We start from the raw sequence: 18,465 nt of genomic DNA, 5'->3' as shown, positions 1-18,465 counted from the left end.
AACAAATTTAAGTGAGCAATCTTAAATATTTCACTTAGGTATTTAACTTCTTTTCTAATAATAAAAGTTGAATGAAATCTTAATTAAAAAAAAAGTCTGGCTCTGGAAAAGAAAAGGATAGACTTCTGTTGATCAAAATATTTTATAAATACAAAATTTTTGGCAACTTGTTTTCAGTTTGTTTCAATACTCTAAGTGAAATACCTACATATGCACAATCACATTTTCATTTAACTAAGCAAAACATGTCAGATGTTACTTATGTCTTTTAACAGTTGGAATGCACATCTAGACCTGTTCACTGTAGGCAGGCTATCAAGTCACCTCTCAAGTTTTATTTTTGTACCTCTCTGTAGCTTTGTCTCTTATGGTTATAAATGTTTGTATTTCCCATTTGATTCATTAGCCACTCTAATGTCATCTTACAGTAAATATTTATTTTGTATGTGTTGTCACACCTAATGAAGCACAGACTGCAGCCAAATGGATATGTACTTTGTAAAATGCACTGTTAACTTGTACTTTCTTTTGGAAACTCCTGTGAAAAACTCAGTAAATCGAACTTTATAGATTGTTCTTCTAAGAATTGAATAACAGTGAAGATGTATTAAATGCATCGAGATAAGTTACTTAATGGATAAACGTGGCCTGATACGCTTGCTGATACAGGGTATTTCTTATTTCTTTTGTTTAAACCTGAATATTTGTCATTTGTGAATATTCACAAAAGATTAATTATAGAAAATACTGCTAGACCAGGTTTCTCTCTCCTCCTGTCTTTCCTGAAAGGCTACTTACTCAAAAGCAATTTAGTTTAACTTGTTTTCTGCTACTAAATTCCTCTGGAATGCTTTAGCTACTTAGCAGTTCTTCCACACAGCAAAGAGCCTGTAACTGAGGGTGGCACCGATCCATGTGCAACATCAGCATGTTCTTACTGGCTCTTGTCTTGAAATCGGTAACTTAAGTTGTTCCTTTAAAAGACAACCCCGACGAGCTCTTCTTCAAATACAACTTTACAACCTCTTCTTAAGTTCTCTTAGCAAGGTCCTCTCTTCATTTCTGTAACTAGCCAATCTGGTAAAAACTGTGTAGTGGATTAGATTAGTTTTTTATGTTTTGCTTTGGTTTTTGACTTGCTGAATGAACAACAGCGGTGTAACTATGTACTTATGCTGACTGGGTGATAGATGAGTCTTGGACTGACTACCTCAATTCTGATCGGGCGTGGTCACTATCTACCTTTGGCAATGTTAAACAAAAGCAAAAGGTTTAAGAAGATTCATCCCTTTTGCTCGGGACTCCATGAAAGAGCAGTTGTAGCTGTATTTGAAAGTGGCTGCACGGATAGGATTCCCCAACCACTATAAGCCAAGTTAATTTGTGCTAGTCAGATTTAAAAAAAAGTCTCAGCAAAGTTCTGACAGAGCTTTGCTAAACATGAAGAGCAAACTGCAAAATGTATTTATTTAGGCTTCCCATGTGTGTTCCTTTGTTTTTTAGTACTAATCTTTCTTGTGCTATCAAATGTGCTTCTAGATTTTCAGCTCAACAAGAGTGGAGGCAACTCAAAAAGTTTTAGCTGGAAACTAACAGTACCCACGTTTTGATTTGCTATACCAATGTGTCTGTTTAACTCTGTCTTCCTCCCCGAAGACTGTTTCAAAGACTTACTAGAAGCTATACAGAATATGAAGGTTTATTTCAAAAGAATACATTTGCAAGAATACACATAATGCACTCAATGTAACAGTACCTTCTGCAAAAATAGGTTACATAATACCCAGTAATGAAAGAACAATCTTATTTCTCTACAAATTAGAAAGCAGAGATAATAGCTTGGACAACCTTCAAAATGGAGGTTATAGTTGTGTATGTTGTGATAAGTAGCTAACTTTAAAGCATGACACCACAGAGCTAATGCTGGTAAATCAAACTACTAGCACACAGCTGCAAACTCTTCTTTTATACAGGATTAACAAATATTTTGGTTCCGATTTGTTTTTACACAGCTCTAGTGCCTCAGGGAAAACGCTTATCAAAGATACACAAAAACTATCCAAAATTACAACGTAACTATTAAAATGCCTCCAAAATTGAGAGGAAAGTAATCATGTTAAATTAAAAAAATTTAACCAGGACTTCCAGACAAGATTTCCTGTTTTTAATCAGAGAAAGTTTACAAGAGATTTCAATAAGTTATCTTGAAACCAAGCAGCTGTAGATCTTAGAATCTTCGTGGAGGTCCACCTTTAAATGGCTTAAATCCTGAGCCACTTCCCCTCTGCATGGAATTGCCTGTCATCTGTACAACTCTATTAATTGGTGAAGAGTTACTGGAAACAAAGGTTTTAAAAAAGTCATGGTAAGTATCTAAACTCTTGGTGTACAGCTAAGAACATTTTTACATCTCGTATCTTTTAACTGTTAGACTCAAAAGAGTCTAACAAGAAGACCCTTGCTTCTGCGCAGCCCAATGACGCTGCCGCTAGCACTGTGACAGCTGTGGAGCCACGTGCCAGCGTGGTGATGTGGGTTTGTACGTTGTGCAGCAGCTGCAGCAGCCCATCGGCAGAAAGCAGCACTGCGTGCACGGAGACTATTGCACTTCCTAAGCGGGGGAATTTGAGAGGAAGGAGTAGTTTTTGTACCTTGTATGTGGAGACATCATGCCACCTCCTCCACGGCCATCGCCCATTCTTCTTGTGTCATGATACCCACTTCCTTGAGAACTAGGCCCATGCCATTCTTTTCTTGGTCCAGTTTCACGACTGTGCCGTTCAACAACATGTCTGTCCTCATTATAGTGCTGGTAAGAAAGTGACAGTTTCAGAAAGAAAGGCACATTTAGTTATCAACAGGAAAGGAGCTTTTCAAGAAAGCTGAGCTTATATAATACAAGGAAGCCAAGCATCTTTCAAGATTTCGGTCTAGAGGCAGCTAATCCATGCTTACAAAAGTCCAGTTCAAAGTAACTCTACATAACAAAGTAATTTGCAATAAGGACTGTGCGGGAACTCATACTTTACTCTCAATTCCGCAAGCGTGTTCCATATCATTACAGAAACACTGTGTGTTTTTTAAATGCTTCAGGATCTAGTAGCATGAAGCAACTTAGTCTGTAGACCTTAAAGATGGGTCTTACAGAGGCTTTTCTCTCAGTAGTGTATTACAGATTACAACGACCAAGTGCACTGGACGTAGCAGACAAGGTAAGGTTAAGACCCTGAAACCACAGCGCAATCACAAATTTGTAAAAGCTTCATCAGCAACTCATTCAAGTATTGTTCTGGTCTACCTGAAAGATGCTAGACACAGAAAGAATTCAGTATGTTTTCTGCAGTTTCTTGGCTGCTTAAAAATCCCAAGGAAAAAGAGCTTTTAAATCCCTCATGCACACCAACAAAAGATGACTTACTTGTCCTCCACCTCTTTCTCCCATCACGCCTCGTTCTCCTTCCCTGCTTCCATACCCAGAAGCGCTGCTACGGCTACCAGGAGGTGCACCTCTCACATGTCCAGACACTTCTCTTCCCGATCGGTCTGGCCTCTCACCTCTGTAAAAATTGCTTTTATCAAAATTTTGGTTTCAGTACAGTAGAATGGGTACCAAATCACAGCACATGTAGATTTCAAAGATTCCTTTTTGGTTTTCAGGTTCCTAGCATGTCTTAAAAACATTCTTTTAGATTGATGTAGCTTTCTAAATAATTAAACCTTATGTGCTATTTGTCTACTAATGCATTCTTGCATAAAACTGTCCTTAATCATGGGTAGCAACATACAGTAAGGACTGCTGGGAGCCATCACCAAGTTTACAGAGAAGGTTTAGCACATGCAACAACCTACACAAAATTTGTTTCCAATGTTTTTTAGAAAGGGACTTTGCCATTCTTTAGAATGGGGTCCGTTCTCTCTTTCCTTATCAGCTCTTGAGAAATTGCTACTATGGATACGTTCTACAAGGATCAGTATGCTCACTAGTTTGTTAGTTAGGCAGCAAATTTACCTGCCGTCCCGTTTGTCTGCGCTTATGCTTCCCTCACTCTTCCAATTTGTTTGCCTAGGTGGATTTGAACCAGTCTCTCTTGGATGTCGACCATGTGGTATTTCAGGTCTGTCGTGAATTATCACTGTTCTTCTTTCGTCTCTGTCTCCTCGCACTTCTCGTCTGTCTGTATCTCGCAGTTCACTTCGTGGTTGTGGTGGTTCATTTCTTCTGGACTCACTGAAGTTCTTGGGATATCTCTCAAACCCTGGCTCTTCTCTTCGTGCTGTTGGGCGAGTCTTTTTTGCTTCACTTTGGTTTACAAAACGTTCTCGCCTAAGTTAAAGTAGGAAAAAGTCATTTGCTTGTCTCCCATTTCTCTGCACATGTAAGCACATGGTGAGTATATGAAAACATTCACCTTTCTATTCCCTGTTTATTACTATATACATGGTCTATATCTCATTCCCATCCCAAACTATTTATATCCACAGCTGTCATTTTGAGCTTGAGATCTTAAAGCCAGTTTAACATTTCTTTATGCATTTATCTGTTCATATTTTGGTCAGTGTAATTTAAGCAATTGTAGGGCCTCCTTTTTGTCTAGTACAAAGCAGAGGGAATGCCAGATTTCTCAAGTCAGCTAGAATGTAATTTTAGTTCATTGCAGCACAAAAGTAGAAGTCCAGAAGCTACAATTACATGCTCTTCACTTTATAATCTGTTATTGCAGATGTTTAATGGAAACATGAAGTTGGATCTGGAACCAGCATTTACGGCAGAGATCCCGTTGAATGTGACTCGTGCAAGTAATGCTCTTAACTCTCGTTAAATCAGCTGCTTTTAGCCTTGCTTCTTAAGGAGGTAAGTTACCAAGTAGGACAGACCTCATCCATTGTAACCAACTTATGACTAGATGTGAGAGAAGAATAATGACAAAAATTCTTTTGAAACATCACCCAGAAATGACCACCAGGCAGTTAATTTAAAGTCCTCAGAGCAGAACAGACTAGATGCCAGGACACAAATGGTCAGTCCTGGAGACAAGAGGGAATTTTAAGATACTACTGCAATTCTGTTGCATCAAAACTCTATACAGCCTTTAGCACCATTTTAAATTTTGAACAGTTAAGGGGGAAACCCACAGAGGTGCTGGCAGGAAAATACCTGCCCTATTATCTAAACTTACCTATCAAAAGAAGATGATGGAACAGAAGAACCTTCTGGATATCGTCCCCGTTCTCTGTGATCAAAATCATTAAACCTGGTCTGCTGGCGACTGTAATCTGAACCATGACTAAAACGTGCATCGGTATCAAGAGCCATCTTCTTATTCTCATTCCAGTAAGGATCATCTCTCCTTTAAGCAAAAGAAATGAACCCTCATCAGTTACATGTATCCAAATCAAGGTGTAATATGCAGATATTTGTTAAGAGTCAGTTGTCTGTTTTAAAGAAGTTTATTTGTCCTTTGGAAGGCAACTAACTTTATATAGTAGTGAATAACATCACTGAAAATAAAAAAAACCCAAACGCAAAACATCCCTCTGAATTGCAAATTAAAGAGAGAAAATATCAATACGATATGTAATAAAATCTAAGCAAAAGTATACAGTGTTGGACGGTTTAAAAAACAACAAGAACATCACTGTAGCAAAATTTTACCTTGAAAATAGCCTTCTAGGAAAAAAAAAATGCCTCTAGGGGGAAAAAAAACCAAACAAAAAAACCCCAACAACCCCCCCTAGAAAATACCGAACAAATCGGAACAACTTTCTCAGGAAACAGTGAAGGAAACATCACAGCCTTGCTTACTAGAAACATTCTCTATAAGAATGTGAGATACTGATGTGTATTATCAGTAGCCTTGAAAAATGAAGCTGCCTTGATTCCTCTGGTGAAGATGTATTAGTGTTCTGTTAATGTATCTACCATGACAAACTTACATTTACCTTCCATTGTACCACCGATACTGCTAAGTTTTACGGCTAAGGTCTCAGTCCTATTCTTATAATCAAACAAATACTAAGGACACTTCAATGCCTGTGGCTCAAACAGCAAATTACAGATGTCATCAGCTTCAGTAAAAATTAAAAGCCATTACACTGACTTCCTGAACCATCCATTTACCAGAAACGTGAGTTCTTAACACAGTAAAAGCTAGAAATTTCAGCCATTAAGGCAGAAGAACAGCTTTTCTCAGCAAATGCACCGAATTGCGTTCTGCTCTTGTGTGATAAGAACTAATTCACAGTATGATTCCCTCATTTCAAAACTCTCGCTTGCAGATAACATATGTTTCGTGCTTGATGTAAACTGATGTCAAAACCAGAAATCTAGCTCTTCTGTGAAGCCTTGTTTCAGGTACACATGCGTTTTCAAGTCTGATGCAGGGCTGGTAGCTGTTTTTTTGTCAATAAGTGCCATAAAACAATGGTTTTAGAATTAGGTTACCTGTGATCTACATCACGTGGACGTTTCAAAGAATTCCTCTTTTCCTGTTCATAACGAAGTTGTTGCTGTTGTCGACGAAGTTCTTCCCTTTCACGAGCGATGCGCTCTGCTTCTTTTCGACGTTCCTACCATGAAAGGGAAGGGTGAATAAACGCAACAAACAAAATAGCTCTTTATTAGAGATACCTGTAGAACAGTTAGCAAGTTCACAGAATTAATACTTGATAGTTTTCTGTTAAAGGCTACCTGATAAAATTTATCCTTGGATGATATTTACAATTAAAGAGCATAAGGAATACTTCTTTAAAAAAAGCAGAAAACTGATCTAGAGAAGCTATTGTCTGTTAGATAATAAGGTAATTTCTTGTATTGCTACTGTATTTGTTGCCCAGAAACACATTACGTTTGCAGTGACGTTCTTGAGGAATCTAGTAAAATTAAGGAAGACTAGTATAGGCAACATGATCTGCTGCACTTCGGTTTTACAGACAGACATATACAGCAACTGCATAAACCAGTAGCAAGAATTTGCCATCAAACTACTCACGACTTGAGCAAACAAGGTAAACATTTCTGTTGTTGTACACTGTGTACTATGTAATATTTCATCAGTTTTTTCTATGGGCTGGGTGGAAGGACGAAGAGAAAAATTCACCACCAGTGCAAACGGGGCTATACTGCAAAATGTTGATGCACTACAGTCCAAAATATAAATACACACACCTGTTCAATACGAACACGCTCTCTTTCCAAACGCTCACGTTCCATCCTTTCCCTCTCTAGTTTTTGCCTTTCGATTTCTAATCGTTCCCTTTCTCTCTGCAAGCACTCTTCTCGTTCATGCATTATTCGGATGCGTTCTCTCTCACGACGTTCCCTCTCAGCAATTTCTCTTCGCCTAAAGAAAAAAAAGGAACAGGTAGCAGCAACTCATCCAAAAAGTTTTCTCAGCCAAAACTTAAATCACTTTAGGCACAGACATTCTAAAAAACAACCTGAGAGTAAGCTCTTGATATTGAAACCAGTACTACTTCCTTCAACTGGTACATCTCCTGGTATCGGAAGTCTACTCTTTGGAGCCCCAAGAAGCCAGGCTGGTTTTAGCATATTCTACAGAACTGTTTAAGCAGACAACAGGTACTAGGAAAAGTTCTATCAAGAATCATTATGCTTGATGCATTCTTATGCTGCATTCAAATTTCTGTGTTGTCATCTGGCAGACAGTGCCAATAGCTCAGCAAAGATTATGATATGGATCTTAAAACCAAATGCTATTTTAGCTCTTGCCCTCTTCAAGCTAACGAAACCAGTTCCTTACTCTTTTCTGTCTAAAAATAAGTCAGAATAACATGATGACTCTGACTTGCTAGGTTAGGTATACTTGTTAAAAGCTTAATTTTGCTCTCTTCCTCCCACTTCCTATAGTACAGCTTCCAAGAAGCAGGAAAGGCATTTTCTCTTCTAACCTTTATGCTTGCTGGGAATTCCTGGATTTAGGGAAATCCTGCTAACAACACAAGTCATTTTCTGATCCTTTGCAAACTTCTGGCCACGTGAAAAGAGCAGAATTGAACAGCATAGTCATTTAGTCCTCTTATTTAAAGGGACAAGACTGTATTATGCTTGATTTGTCATTTAGATATATAACGGTTCTCTGGTTTAAAACAAAAAAACCAAAATCACACCAAACACTGTTTTTGGCTACATCTCCCAGTCAACTTTTCATCTTTTTGAAAAAGAAAACTGGCATGCAGTAACACTTACAAGATACTAGCCCTCACCCACCCCCCACAACAAGCAATAAGCTACGTGTGTACATACAGGGCTATTAAAAGATGAAACCAAGAATTCTGGGGTCCATTAATTCATACAAGGAAACTGTTAGGTAGAGTTCCAGACTTCAACATCCAAGTAAAAGGCTTGACAGAATGCATACTGATTAATTTCTACATACAGTAAATAGCCTTTAGCAAAAAGTTGAATTACTACCTTCGGAGTTCAACAGCTCGTCGTATTCTTTCCAGTCGAACCATGTGTTCTCGCAATCTCTGTTCCTTCATCTTTTCAAAAGGCAAGATATCCTTTCTACCCCTGTATTCCCTGAATTTCACTTTATCTTGAATAATACGCTCTTTGTTCCTCAATATTGGCGGCTATAGATAGAGATTACAACAGTTATTTCAGAAGTTTCATTCATTTAGGGAGATTTCTGGGTACTACGTTCAAGTATCATTAACTACTTGGCTATCCCAAAGCATACAAAGCTTCCATCTAAGCTTAATGGTTTGTGACAGTTTACTGACTCTTCAGTGAAATTATCAACTGTAAGTTAGTATCAAATCAGATACTTACTTTATCAAACCTTCCCCTTCTAACTGTCCTAGCGTGGCCTTGGTCTCCTTTCGTTTGGTCTAACACTACAACTTGACCTGGGCTTTTACTACCTAGTGAAGAAGACAGAAAGAAAAAAAAAAAAAAAAAAAAGACAAAAGAAAAAAGGTTTAACACACACACACGCGCACACAGCCCCCTATTTGCCTATTACAGATTTTCACTAATGACATTTCTAAATCTCTAAATTGAATTGTGACTGGTAGGAGAAGTCTACCAGCACATGTCTGTAATTGAGTAGCAATGTAAAATATGGAAGCTTTTTACATCAGCTCTAAAGTAATGTTACTGGAGTTTTTAAGAAAAGAACAGGTGTTTAATTGTCTGGTTTCTGGTAAGAGCAAGAACATGCCCCCAAACAAGTCAGACACACAGATGCAACAGGAGGAAACATGGCTATATTGCATACTTATTCTTTTCTTTTCTTCAGATTTTTTAGTGGATTCTTGATTAGGGCCACTTGATCCATTATCACTCTTCTCATCTTTACCTTCTGTTTTCTTGGCCTCTTTGCTTTCTTTTTTTTCAGATTTCTCAGATTTCTTTTCTTCTTTTTTGGTTGATGGAGTTCTTATTAGGAAACAAACACACAAATGCAATGAGGAAGATTCAACTGAAATAATTTTCACAACTTCAGAAGATACGTGAAATTTCTTACTTGCTGGCTTTATCACTTGATGCAGTCTTCTTATCTCCTGTGCTTCTACTCGAACCAGATTTCTCATCACTTTCCTTCTTCATCTCCTTTTTGGAGGGATCGCCTTTCACCTACAGTTTTTCAAAAAACAAACCAGTTCATACAGATTCTTGCACAAGATGGTGTGTTTTGGGAAAAGTTTTGATCTCATTAAACCTACTTTCTCGACAGAAATTTGTTGTCCATGCAGCTCCGTTCGATGCAGGTGTGCAATACATCTGGCCACTTCTGTACTAGAAGACATTGTTACTATGCCGTAACACTTGGCCCCTGGGCTTCGTGCATTTGTGACCACCTTTGCACCAAGCACCTACGCAAACAGGTAGGATTTAGGTTTTGAAAGAGACATTTCTAGTGAGGAAGCAATGGAATTCCATTTATATTTTTACCTTAGTATACAAAACCTGAACCAAACAAACCCACCCCAAAAGCAATAAAAAATTCACCATACTACAATTTTTCAAAAGGGTGTAACTCCACAGGGAGTTACAGCTTTAAGAACTTTATCCCAGCTTTCACACTGAGGCATATTAATGCTTATGTGTTGTTCTGGCCAGTCACAACCTCATGCTTCTTTTTACAGTTACTGTTGAAACTCCTTCACAGAAACACTGTTGATCTGAATTTGATGGTTCACTTCCAACAGAACACAAAAAAGTCAGCAGCTGCCAATTAACAGCAGGAAGGTATAAGCAGTGTTCTGTAGTAACCTAATAAGGGAGATGTCTTCAACAGCATCTAGCAATCGTGTCAATTAAGCGGTAGGAACCAGCTCTTTTGACACCTGCTTCTTCAAAAAGCATTAAGTGCTGTGTTCCTGCTCCTTGATAGAATTTCTGTAACTATTTGAGCCAGTCTTCTTGATGTAGTCATGCTCTAATACCACAGTTTTGGGATTTTTAGCAGCCTCTAATGGTACAGTCCTTTAGAAATTAAACTCTTCCCAATTAATTTTAAACTGGGAAGCTAAATAAAATAGAGGTACTGAACATCTTTACGGTAAAAACAGCCAAAGAATTGGAAGTTTTAACAAAATACACTCTCGGGTTTCAACACCTGTGAAGGCATTAAATAAAATCACCTACTAAATTAATTAGCAAGATCAGCTATCCAATAATCGGTACACAGACTTGATATTCATGCACTAAGATGCTGTGAATAACTAGTTCTTAAGATGCAATAATGTCTTAACTGCACAGGCTTAAACAAACGCTATGAATTCACTAAGTCATCAGCACCTTTTTTGAGAAAATTAAAACAACTGCAATAAAATCTGTTTTCAGAAGACTGCTTAGCTTATATGGATTCTGCATTGTTCTGTGGAATTTATATGTTAAACCAATATCCAGGAAAACAGAGTTATTTTAAGCAACCTATAATAAAAAACATTAAGTCATTAAAAGCAGCAGACATTAATCATCACATTTTTTTAACCTATTTTTCCCATTGATAAGCACTCAGAACACATTTTAAAGTCTCCCAAATCAGTAGATTCTGTGAAGACTGTTTATATTACAATTTTACCAGTTAGCACATTATCCTACATTTGTAGCTAAATGCAGCTGCTGCAGAAAGCCATAGCCAATGTTATTTAATTAAAAAAATAATAAAAATCAAAGCCATTCCTCAGTCATACTTGTGACATTTCTTTTGCATCCATCTGACCTCAGGAGGAAGAAAAGTTTCTTACAAGATTAATATATAGTTCTTCCTGTAAGCATCCACTCTTACTTCAGGTGCTGACAGGATTGGGGTTTTTTTCAGATTACACTGGTTAGACATTTCATCTCAGACTTTTAATTAAATCGAGTATTACTCAATTTCTGTGACAGCACAGAGGAAGAAGAGACACACGCAACACACATGGCATCACACCCCATGAAATACCTTTCCGTATTTGCCAAAGAGATTTTTCAAGTCAGCAGCTTTTGTGTTGGAAGACAGTCCGCTAACCCACAGGTTTCTAGTTGAACTTCCACTGCTACCACTAACACTGCTTGCACTTCCTGTAAGAAGTTTTACAAAACAGCCAAAAAATTAAGGAGACAAAAGTACCATGAATATTGAACTAAACTGTTGCTGAAAAGAGAAACTTAGCCTGTTACCTTTAAGTAACTGTTTATCCGGTTACCTTTCTTGAAAAGACCTCTATATAAAAAAAATATATGCCATAAGATTTCATTCATTCACCCATGTATCGAGACCAACAGCTTGTCTAACTCCTACCCAAATGACAGAGTTAGAAAAATCATACAATTCTTTGTCAAAGGCATGCTTTACCCCTCGTTTGGGTAGGTACATTTAGCTTCAACTTCTCGATTCTTATCAAAACCTTCCAGCCAAGAAAAGTTCTTTCAGTGCCCAACACTTGTTCATCAGTACGTCCTTACTCACATTACCAAAGAGATGGCAGAAGGGTACACAGAGGAGACTTAGTTAATCCGAGCCTCCAGCATAACGTGGTCTATTTCCACAACTTCTTGAAGTCTCTGCCCTCCATCCAGAGCAGCCTTTTAAAAATACTGCTGGATATAGAACTGGATGCAACCCACCAAGATTATTTACTATGGAAAATACTAATGAAAAGCTGGAAAAACATTATGTGCCTTAAACATCAACAACACTCCCCCATATCTGCCATTTTTGCAACAGCATAGAACTAAGAACTCAGGAGATTAATGTAGTCTTAGTCCCAACATCTTTTGGTCTTATATTATTTGGTCCAGCTTCTTGTTGTTTGCTGCTACATATAGGACCTGCTTCTGAGTACGTTAAAACGTAGCTAGTCAAACAGGCAAGACCAGAACCGGATCTCCAACTAAACAGTTGGGAAATCTGGTGGTACAGAGTTTTAAAAGGTAATTTAACCACCTGGAAGAAAAAAGGTAGTTTTCCTTCTTCAGTACATCAAGATGAACTAAGAGCAAAAGGCAACAGATACCAATAATAATAAAATTAGATTTATCTTGATAATCCTAGGTATCTTGAGAAACTGCAATATGCTTAAAATATCATTAGATATCATTATAGAGCCACTATACTGGCTTTGGCTGCTTATTTTAAAGACAGCCTTATGATAGTAACTGTTACACTTTGGATATATGCTACGTCAAAGCAGATTTGCCGTATCTTCATCCATCTACAGAAGACTGAATTATGTTGGTCACAAAAATTTCTCCTCAGAAATTAATTTAATCAAGTAAAGCTCCATTCATCCATCAGTGATACGCAAGAGATTCTGAGAACAAGGTTTTTGGCAGAGAACTAGTAGACAAAGTAAGGAGACCCAGAGGCTTAAACAAATGCTTTTGTTCAACTATGAAGCGTCAGTGTAACTGGTGACATTAACGTGCTCCTGAGCTCCACTCTGAATCGATAATCATTACACAGGATTTTACAGCAACAGATGGAGACTTCAAGGTAGATCAATAGGTCCAACTTCAACATGCTAAACAGCCACAAGTGAATTTAGCTCGTATCTCTGCTGTTACACTTGGTTGAGAGTTCCCTTTATTTAAAAATGAGGTAGAATTAAAAACAAGACCAAAAAAAAAAAATCTTTGGTGTTACTTTTAAGCGCTTGCGATTATTTTTTCCTTGTTCTCAGTATAACATCAGCCCAAACCCAAACCGTTGTATGTAACCGAGCAGGCTTATCTGAAATTACATCTTCTCATTTAAAAAAATTAAAAATATAAAAGCCTTGGGAAACATTAAGTGAAATTTCCTCTGAGAAGTATTTTGAAATAGGAGAATATATTTTCACTGAGTCTTTAGCATAAGTATTTTTGATGTTATGAGGAATCTGGCATAAGGAGACAAAAAAATACAGACACATACACATAGCTAATTACTACGCCTGTAGCGTAGTCTACTACAGATGTATGAGTTCAATTCTATAAGACATTTTAGTAAGCAGCAAGTAATTTTTCAAACAGGAAAGCATTTCGTTCAAGACAATACTACCCTAATTTTTAATAGTTACCTTTATCGTCCTTTGATGTGGTCTTGCTTTCTTTAGATTCCTTCGTAGAGCTAGAGAAGCAAATTAAAAATCAGAGGAAAGTTGAAAATACAGAATTTAGTAAGTGTTGCATTTTATACTACTAATACTAATAGACAAGTTAACAGTTCCAAAAATAAAAATAAAAAAAGGCCTAGACTGGGTATTTGAACAAATGATTCCCTTATGGATTCTTGCACTGATTTTCCCCAAGATGCCTGAAGATCTAGATTTTCTGACAACTCTATTCAGTGGATATATGGCAATCTTCTCCAGATTTCAGGACGGGGACTTGACTTCATATTGTGTTCTTAGAACTGATAGCTGTTCATTACCATCATCACAAGGACATTTAAAAAAATCGTCAATTTGAAAAAAAATAAATAAATGCTGACAATTCGACAATGCAATCAGTAGGACATAGTGTCTATACGAAGATCTTGAATTTTAAAAAGTAACTTATGGCGGTCAAAAAAATCTACAGGCAGGAGCATAGGGTACTAATTACAAGATTCTTGCTGCTACCCCCTTAATGTAGAGTGATCTTATTGAATCCTGGTACTCAGTATCGTAAAGAACTGACATAGAAAAACAAACCTCTTTGCTTGACCAGAGGCCCCAGTAGACGAGGGACCTTTCTTCAAAGTATCCTTTTCTTTGTCTCCAGATTCTGCTTTCTTTGAACTTTCTCTGGCTTCCTTCTTGACAGGATCACCCTTCACGCAGTCTTCCTTCTTACCATCTTTATGGTTCTCAGTCATCTCATAGTCCTTGCTTTCCTTCTCCAGGCTCTGTGAAATGGTATCCTGCCCATCCTTTGGCTTACTTGCTTCAGAATCTGTAATTTTCACATTTTTACCTGTTTCTAGGAGGTCATCACCATCAAAATCCAGAGTGATGGCATCTTCAGCCTGGATTGTAACCGATATGTTATCATCCTCAGCTTCTTTCACAGAGGTGTTAGCTTCCATCTCTTCATGAGCCGTGTGATCAGCCTCAGCTAGGCTTTCTTCTGAAGGAAGAGGTTTAGATACTTCTTGTGTACCATCACCAGAACCTGCTTTATCTAAGAGGATTTAACAGGAATAAATATGGCAAAACAAGAAGTTTAAACAATTTCATATGCATAAGCTAGAATAGGACCTAGAAAATACAAAGCCAGTTATTAGCACCGATGGAAGGTTAGAAAAAAACACAAGGTGTATTAACACAAATATAAATCCTTTACCCAGGATCACTTATTCTTCATGGCAAAACACATTTGCTAGAGACAAATACCAAAACATTAGGAGGGAGAATATGGTTCCATCCTGGCGATACCCGTTCTTCATAAGAAGTATCCATTTGCCAGTTTAGGATTTAGCGTTCCAGAAGAAAATAGTTGCTTTGGATGCTCACAGTTTGATTAATCTGTCTTTGAGTCTTCCTGGTTCTAGGACTTCCAGCCTTCCCAAATCCGAAAGAATTACAGTCTTGGAGAATTTCCGCCTGTCTTCCACTGCTTTTCGTTTCTAAGCAGTTGTTTGGCAGTCAAGGTGTACAGCTGTACAGGGCTGCTGCAGAACGGAGGAGCGAGCTCTAATCCAGAGTTCGTAGACAAACGGTCCTCAGTCTTCATCCATGGGATGGGTTTTCCATCTCAGTCCCACACAGGCAGCTCCAACCGCGTTCTTGGATTTGTGCAGATAAGACACTTCGGCCATAGGGTCCCTCGTAAACATGGAGTCTGAAGTTTTGTCCTGTAGCTTCAGTAATGTGTTGATTCCATCTTGTGTCGAGTGAATCATAGAATGTACAGTGATGGTGTTGTTCCATGTCCTTTCTAGTCCACAGTACGCAGAATCCTTAAGACTTCTGTCCAGGAAGTCTGTTTGCCCAAACGCATTACATTCCTTCTACAGTTTCACTAACGAGCACAACTTTAAAAAAAAGTAGCCACTCCACAGGTTTCCAAACACTCATTTTACCATCCTGTATACAACCGGTATCTCTACGTGACAGTAAGCCGAGCGCGTGACAGTCTGTACATTTGTTGGGTGCTCAAGTTCAGTGTAAGGGTGTATCATTTCACCCAAACATCAGTTACTGCAGTGCAAGTTGGAAGCTTTTGCACCAAGACTTACCGTGTATTAAAAACAGAGTCCTTGAATACTATGTTTTTTTCATTAAGAATCATAGTATTGCAACTCTATTATACATCCACCACAGTAACCGATAAGTATTGCAATCAACTCTTAAGAGTAAGATAACTCTTAGGAGTGAAGTAAACACGCTGACTGCAATGATTCCACGTGCTGAGCTTAATAAGGAGATTACTGATACTGAGAGTACTGGAGACAACCCTAGTATTAGTGAAGAGATCAACTATTACGGGAGAAAGTTGCCTGCTCTACCAGACTAGAGACCTCTGAGCTCCATTAAACTTTAAACATACCTTTCTCACTTTCTTCATCTTCACCGTCCTGCAAGAAAAGGAAGTCAAAACTAAATGTCTCCTACTTTAAAACTTTAAGCAGAACAGTTCACATTTCCCACAGAACGTCTATTGTACAAAGGCAAATTAATGAACTGAAAACTGTTTCCAAAGAAAATATGATCTAGAAACCAAGCCTGCACATCTCCCTTGTCAAATCACTGAAGATTTGTATGAAACTTCACTGGTGTCTATCTGCAACACTTGCAGTTTGCAGTTGGTTGGAACATACAGCTCTTTTCTTCCCCTCCCTGATCTCACCAGGACATTTCTAAACTCTCCTCTTTCCTGCTAAAGCCTTCAGAATGGATGGCTAATCACTACTTCCAGTAAAATGCAAGCAATCCCTCTTCGCTTTAAAAGCTTAGGACAGAAGTCGGAAACTAGACAGACTTCCTCCACTAAGTACTTAAAAATGAAACAGTATTTTAATAGGTATTTACTTGTTTATTATTAGCCTCATTGGCCAAGACATGCTGTATAACACGTCTGCCTCTTTGGACATTAGTTCCACATAACTCAGAATGAATTTCTGAACCTAAAGATGTTACACATGTCCGTATTAACAACTAAAAAAACCCCAACCAACGCACGCCCTCCCCCCTGGCCCCCGCAAACATTCTCCAAAGGCAAATTTCTACTTTAAAATAGGAGTTCTAAACTCCTGTATAGACTGTATATACTATGCTAGCATTTGACATGTTGCTCTGAAGTATGTTTAAGTGAGTTTCAAACATGTTCTTTCCTACCTCTATGCACTGAATATTCCCAAACAGTAGAATGATTTTTGCATTTAAATAGGATAACTTAATTAGTAATCACAATTATCTGCGTTATAGAAAATACATGAATGAAAGCTTTCCATACTGTTTACCTTTACTGTATAACATCATCTGACCCTAAGATGTGTGCTGGAACAAAAAGCCATTCTAAAATCATCTTTAGATGACACAGGCATGAAAATCAGCTTAACAGAACTGATTTGGAACTTACATGGACAGGTGGAAAAGCGTAATCTTCTATGTCTTGACCTTCATTTTCCTGTGACAACATAAAAGGGACTTGCTCAGCAAACTATTTGTGAGACACTTAAACATATTCAGAGAGTGAAGAGATTCAGTTTGCTCAGAAAACGTTGTAGGTAAGTGGACACACACCCAATAAGGTGAGCATCAACAAGCAGTTCTTGTGACTTAGATCCCTCAGTGCAGTGTTCAGATTAAGCACTGTGCTACCAGTACCAGGAAAAAGGACCACTTAGATAAAATTCTACCACAGTCCATAGAGAGTTCCTATCGGTGCCACACTAGTTTCAAGACTACTCAAACACAAGTCAAGGAGAACAGAAAAAGTGCCAAATTATATTTTAGAGGTAAGACAAACTGGAAAACCAGTTTTGACTTCCTAGTAACACAAACATACTGTTAAAAATGTACATTTTACTGATAAAAATGCATGCAAATACAACAAAGTACCTGACTTTCGGAATCCTTTTCTCCATCTTCTGTTGTCTCTGCCGGCTCCAGGTCATGATATCTTTTCTTTTCTTCAGATGACAGTTCTTTAGAATTCAAGCTCTCATCTTCAATAGATTCTTTAAAGTCCTTTAACTCATCATTTCCATCTTGATCACTTGCATCTTGAGTCTCCAATTCACTTTCCTTTTGGTGTGAACAACAAATATTTGGCATAACTAAGGCGATTAGCTACAAAGAAAGATTCCCTGCTAGAATCATTGTTTCTGCAAAATACTGTAAATAACATCCATGATAATAATTCCTAACATGGTTAAAATAAAACCCCACACCTTCACAGCCTGAGGCATCAAAGCTCTGAACACAGTAAAGACAATGTTCCACATTTTCACGTAAATTAGTGCAAAGAAAACAAAGATTTTTTTGGTAAATAAATCCAAAAACTGAACTTAAATATAAACTGGGAAAAAAAAATTTACATACTTTTATTACCTTGACAAAGGAATCATCTTCAACTGAAGCATCACCAGTTAATTCATCAGCTTCCTGCTTTTTACCTGAAATGATAGGATATGCTAATTACTAAAGCTACTACGTAGAGCAGACTTTATTTCAATACAACCTTAGCTTATTATTCTCTATATGCACTGACATATTATTCTCTACCTGCACTGTCCACTATAATATAGCCCTCCCAAAATTCAGCATTTTTAAGGTGAGGAGAAACGTCAGCTGAGTGCTCAGGAGCACTCAGTGCTGCTGCATAAACAAGTAGTTACATCCCAGTTAGTGATTTTAATATCAGTCCTCATACTTTGAGAGATAACGCAATTCAGGAGAACGTTAAACCGTACATTTCTAGAATTACTGGAGTTAACTAGACTTGATGACTTAAGACTTTGGAAAGGCCTGGCTTTATAGGATAATTAGCATCACAGCAATTTCAGTTAGAAGGGACCCCTAAGGTCCACCCGACCTCCTGCT

General features: G+C 37.8%; 1 protein-coding gene across 1 annotated transcript in view; it reads right to left on the bottom strand.

The window, feature by feature from the left end:
* Positions 1-1,685: 1,685 nt before the first annotated feature.
* SLTM (SAFB-like, transcription modulator) overlaps positions 1,686-18,465 on the bottom strand; it is a gene marked incomplete at its 5' end in the record, with an annotated part of 23,880 nt that continues 7,100 nt past the window's right edge. The window contains 19 exons of the mRNA XM_009864358.1: positions 1,686-2,336; positions 2,652-2,809; positions 3,419-3,557; positions 4,010-4,324; positions 5,178-5,348; positions 6,443-6,567; positions 7,166-7,340; positions 8,432-8,595; positions 8,795-8,886; positions 9,243-9,403; positions 9,492-9,601; positions 9,691-9,840; positions 11,418-11,536; positions 13,516-13,565; positions 14,131-14,599; positions 15,968-15,995; positions 17,000-17,047; positions 17,482-17,667; positions 17,974-18,038. Coding sequence (XP_009862660.1) covers positions 2,228-2,336; positions 2,652-2,809; positions 3,419-3,557; positions 4,010-4,324; positions 5,178-5,348; positions 6,443-6,567; positions 7,166-7,340; positions 8,432-8,595; positions 8,795-8,886; positions 9,243-9,403; positions 9,492-9,601; positions 9,691-9,840; positions 11,418-11,536; positions 13,516-13,565; positions 14,131-14,599; positions 15,968-15,995; positions 17,000-17,047; positions 17,482-17,667; positions 17,974-18,038 — 2,834 coding nt within the window. The remainder of the gene's footprint in view (positions 2,337-2,651; positions 2,810-3,418; positions 3,558-4,009; positions 4,325-5,177; positions 5,349-6,442; positions 6,568-7,165; positions 7,341-8,431; positions 8,596-8,794; positions 8,887-9,242; positions 9,404-9,491; positions 9,602-9,690; positions 9,841-11,417; positions 11,537-13,515; positions 13,566-14,130; positions 14,600-15,967; positions 15,996-16,999; positions 17,048-17,481; positions 17,668-17,973; positions 18,039-18,465) is intronic.

This window comes from Apaloderma vittatum, unplaced genomic scaffold, assembly GCF_000703405.1.
Source record: "Apaloderma vittatum isolate BGI_N311 unplaced genomic scaffold, ASM70340v1 scaffold1262, whole genome shotgun sequence".
In the NCBI taxonomy this organism is placed as follows: domain Eukaryota; kingdom Metazoa; phylum Chordata; class Aves; order Trogoniformes; family Trogonidae; genus Apaloderma; species Apaloderma vittatum.
Note: the sequence above shows the minus strand (reverse complement) of the source record. Positions and strands in the feature narration are given on the sequence as shown.